At 57.1% G+C, this 4,228-nt stretch overlaps 1 protein-coding gene across 1 annotated transcript; it reads right to left on the bottom strand.

The window, feature by feature from the left end:
* Nucleotides 1-3,154: 3,154 nt before the first annotated feature.
* On the bottom strand, nt 3,155-4,100 carry LOC104495720 (natural killer cells antigen CD94-like; the record flags this gene model as incomplete). Its single annotated transcript, XM_010138722.1, has 3 exons — nt 3,155-3,302; nt 3,619-3,716; nt 3,952-4,100. Coding segments are annotated over 3 exons (395 nt in total), but the record flags the coding sequence as incomplete, so codon positions are not given.
* Between the last annotated feature and the right edge of the window lie 128 nt (nt 4,101-4,228).

Raw genomic sequence — 4,228 nt, 5'->3', positions numbered from 1 at the left:
GGGTGCTCTACAGGAGCAAGTGCCTCTTCGTCTCGGTGGAGAAGAAGACCTGGTGGGACAGCCGTGATGACTGCAGGAAGAGATCCGCTCAGCTGCTGGACGATGTCAGCTGGCCATCATGGACAGTGCCGGTACAGAGCCAGGGGTCTGCAGCACCTCAGGAGGGTGGGGTGATGGTAGGGCAGAGTCCTGTGGGGCCAGCAGCAGCGGCACCTGTGGAGGTGACTGTGGTGCACTGTGGTGCATTGTGAACCCTGGTTCTCCATCCTGGTGATCTGCAGGGTGGAGCATGGCCAGCCCTGGGGTTCCTGGGCATCAGGCGGGTGCTGGTCATGGGGCAGGTGGTTGACAGCTTCTCCCCCACCAGCATTTTATGCAGTATACTGCCACGTACTGGGTCGGAGAGAGATGCGAAAACCAACATGATAAAACCGATGAGCTGTATGAGCTGTGCAAAATAATGTAAGCATTTCCATCCTGGCCCCTGCATCTCTCCCTCCTTCACCAGCCATGGCTAATGGTGCTGGGCACTGGCTGGGCCGTGGGACCAATGCTTGGGCCCAGGGCTCTGGCCTTCCTTCCCAGGCTTGGGGTATCTGGCACTGCAGCTGCGTGGAGGGCACTGCAGGGCTGGCAGCAGATCATGGTGGTGGCAACTCATGCTCCTTCTGCAGGTGGAGCTGTGACAAAATATCATATGGGAAGAGAAGCAGGTCCTCCTGCTATCAGAGTTTTCCATGGATCTGTGAGAAGCCCCCCAAACTGAGCAGCACATCCAATCCTTTCCTCTCCTAGCCTAGGCGTGAACACTGAGATCCCCTCTCTATCACAGGACTGAGGGAGAGGAGCTGAGAATGTACAGCAGAGACACAATTCCCCTCCTGAACAGCTACATCCCTGTGCACTGCTGCCTGAGCCGCATTGCAAAGCTCTGGGGATACAGGTTGGGGAAGAAGGTTTCTGCATTTTAAAACAAGGTTTATGGAAAAGAGACTGTGTTTCTGTGTTCTGCACTCCTGCCCACACTTACATCCCCAGTCTCCAAGTCCCATGACTCAGGGTGGGGACACTGGTACCGAGCCCTGCTCACCTCTGCTTCCTTCTGCTGACACTGGTTTGGCAAGTGCCTCCTGTGAAGCTGGTGGTGCCATTGCTGTCCCCAAACTGTACCTCTTGGGGAGTGCTTTGGTTTTACTGGCTGCTCCTTGCCTCTGTCCCTGGCTGCTGCTGGCTTCCACCCTGCCCTTTCTCCTTCTTCCATCACCTACCCTTGGCCACGCCTGTTCCCAATCTGAACTTTGTTCTCCCGTTTGGAGAAGAGCTTTCATACCAGGAAGAGATGGAGTATGTCCTCCTAGGCATGTGATTGTCCAGGGCCAGGGAGGTTGTGCTGATGGGTGGGGGAAGCCAGGCAGGGTTAACAATGTCAAGCAATGCCTGTCCAATCTGCCTCAGGCTACAGGAGTGCTGGGCTGTGAATGAGGGGACATCAATGGGGGCACGTATCGTGAACCTTTGAGGTTTGGGATATGGTTTCCCATGGACTATTTTCTGGCAAAGGGGGGAGGTGTGGCCATGAGAAGAGGAGAAGGAGGGCTGCAGGGGAGTGTCAGTGATGCTCTCGTCTGGTTGGCAACATCCCTGCAGGGTCGTTTCTGGGACTGATGCTCCTCAAAACCTCCACCGATGCCCTGGATGATGGGATGGGCATGGCCTCAGCAGTTGGGGAACAATATCAAACTGGGCAGCAGGGAGTATACTGGAGGGCAGGAGTGGTGTTCAGAAGGGCGTGGAGAAACTGGGTGATGGGACCCTGTTGATGCTGCATGAGGGAAAGTGTGACTCCTGCAGGTGGGAAGAAAGGTGAAACCCCACATCTCAAGATTGGCAAGCAAGTGTCCATGCAGAACAAGCCTGTGGGGCCCATGAACCAGGGGCTGGACAGGAGTCAGCAGTGTGTCCTTGTGATGGCAAAGCCCAGTGACACTGTGGGCAGCAGAGGCTGGAGCTCGGAGCTCCAAGGGCAGAAAGCCCACTGCCCTGCAGGCACCAGGAAGACCCCATCCAGGCTCCCCAGGACAAGCCAGACACAGCAAGTCTTTGTTTTGCACAATGCCTGAGATTGCAGGGGACCTCCTGCAATCCTATCCCAGCCTCACCACACCGTGGGCTGGCTCCACCAGCCTCCTTCCACACCTCCCCTTCCAGGAGCTGCCCACATACAGCTTAGTAAAGCAGTCTCCACACTATCTCCCTCTCTGCAGAAACACTGAGTGGCACAGGAAAGGTCAGTGCTGTCCCTGGACTCCCCCACCCAATCCAGCTAGGTTGGACATATGGCTCCTTCATCAACCTCCTGGCAGCTCAGGTCCCACAAGTGTCCATCTTTCACCTGTGGTGGCAGGGTGCCCCCTTTCATCTGTGTTCCCAAGCCTCCTCAGTGGTCCCCTTCTCTCCCACTGTCCTAAGGTTCCTTGTTGCACCCTCATTTCCTCCCACAGCCTCAGGGCTCCATTATTCCCTCCCTGTGGTCTTAGGGCTCTTCATTGCACCCCTTTTCCACCCACGGTCCCAGGGCTCTCCAGAGTGTCACACTGTCCCCCATGGTCTCAGGGCTTGCCAGCAGTTTCTCGTGCTGATGGCACCACTGCCTGCACCCTCCCCAGAGAAGAGCCAGCCCAAAGCCCTGACCAGGTGATAGAGGCAGACGAAAGGGCAGGGTGGGAGCTGTCAGAGCTGAGGGAAGGGCCAAGCAGTGAATCCACAAGAGTCTCCAGAGGACAGGCCAGGGTCACCAATGGCATGGTCATTCCCCAGTTCCAAAAAGATGCAAATGGCACATCTTGTGCCAGCACACCACTGGCAGCCTTCAGGGAGCACAGCTGGTGGGAGCTGGCCTGTCCAGGTCACCGAGAGCTGCGCTGGCCATGACACACGGGGACACGCAGAGGGCAGTGCAAGGTGGTGTAAGCGTATGGGTGAGTGTGAGAGAGGGGAATAAGGTCCGTTCTCTGAGAGCCATGCTTTAGATTACAGGCACCCTTTCCCAGTGCTTTACAACACAGGTGAGGCAATGTGTGCACAGGGACAGGGTCTGGAATAGGACCCCAGATCCTGTTCCTGGGTCTTGTGATGGAGTGGGGTGGCAAAACAGTCAGTCCTTGAACAGGAGAGGAAGGAGGGTCTTGGATATGCTGCTCAGCTTTGGGGGCTGCTCACAGATCCACTGGTACTTTTTTGAGCATTTTGAACTCCCTATTTTCCTGTTATCTGATAGCCCACAGTCTGTAGGATGATGGTACCTAGGAGAGAGGGCATATCTCAGAGTGACAGGGACAGCATCCTCACTGTGGACACCTTTTCCCACAGGTCCCAGTGCCATGGGGGCTGGCAGGGTGCATGGCACTGGGAGCAGTCTGAGGAAGTGACATGTTCCTCCCCCCAGCCTCCTGCTGTGCCACTTGGAGATCCAGCTGGGCTGTGCCCAGAGCCCCCTCCCTCAGGACTCTGCTCCTTGGATCATCACCCGCTTCGCCTGGCAGGTCTCCCAGGTGTGAAACAGCACCTTGCTGGCATGGCTAAAGGGCAGGTGCTTGTGCCAAGGACTGCTGCACTTACAAGTGGGCCTGCTTGCTGTCCAGCCATACGAGAGTCTTCTTTGCATCAGAAGAATATTGGACTCCAACCCAGTACATGGCATGATACTGCACAAAATGCTGGGGGGAGAGAAGCTGTCATGACCTGCCCCATGACCAGCACCCGCCTGATGCCCAGGAACCCCAGGGCTGGCCATGCTCCACCCTGCAGATCACCAGGATGGAGAACCAGGGTTCACAATGCACCACAGTGCACCACAGTCACCTCCACAGGTGCCGCTGCTGCTGGCCCCACAGGACTCTGCCCTACCATCACCCCACCCTCCTGAGGTGCTGCAGACCCCTGGCTCTGTACCGGCACTGTCCATGATGGCCAGTCGCCTTGGACCAGCAGCTGAGAGGATCTCTTCCTGCAGTCATCACGGCTGTCCCACCAGGTCTTCTTCTCCACCGAGACGAAGAGGCACTTGCTCCTGTAGAGCACCCAGCCCAAGGGGCAGCAGTCTGGGGGCAAGGGCACAGCTCAGGCACTCACCCTCCCACAGATGCTCTGGAGCAGCCCCCACATGTTCCAGCAGCATCAGCACCCACCTTCACGGCCCTACCTGCATTCACGCAGGCACGCAGCTTGC

The sequence above is a fragment of the Buceros rhinoceros genome, unplaced genomic scaffold (assembly GCF_000710305.1).
Source record: "Buceros rhinoceros silvestris isolate BGI_N320 unplaced genomic scaffold, ASM71030v1 scaffold46196, whole genome shotgun sequence".
Lineage (NCBI taxonomy): Eukaryota > Metazoa > Chordata > Aves > Bucerotiformes > Bucerotidae > Buceros > Buceros rhinoceros.
The sequence above is the reverse complement of the archived record's forward strand: the minus strand, read 5'-3'. Positions and strand labels throughout refer to the sequence as shown.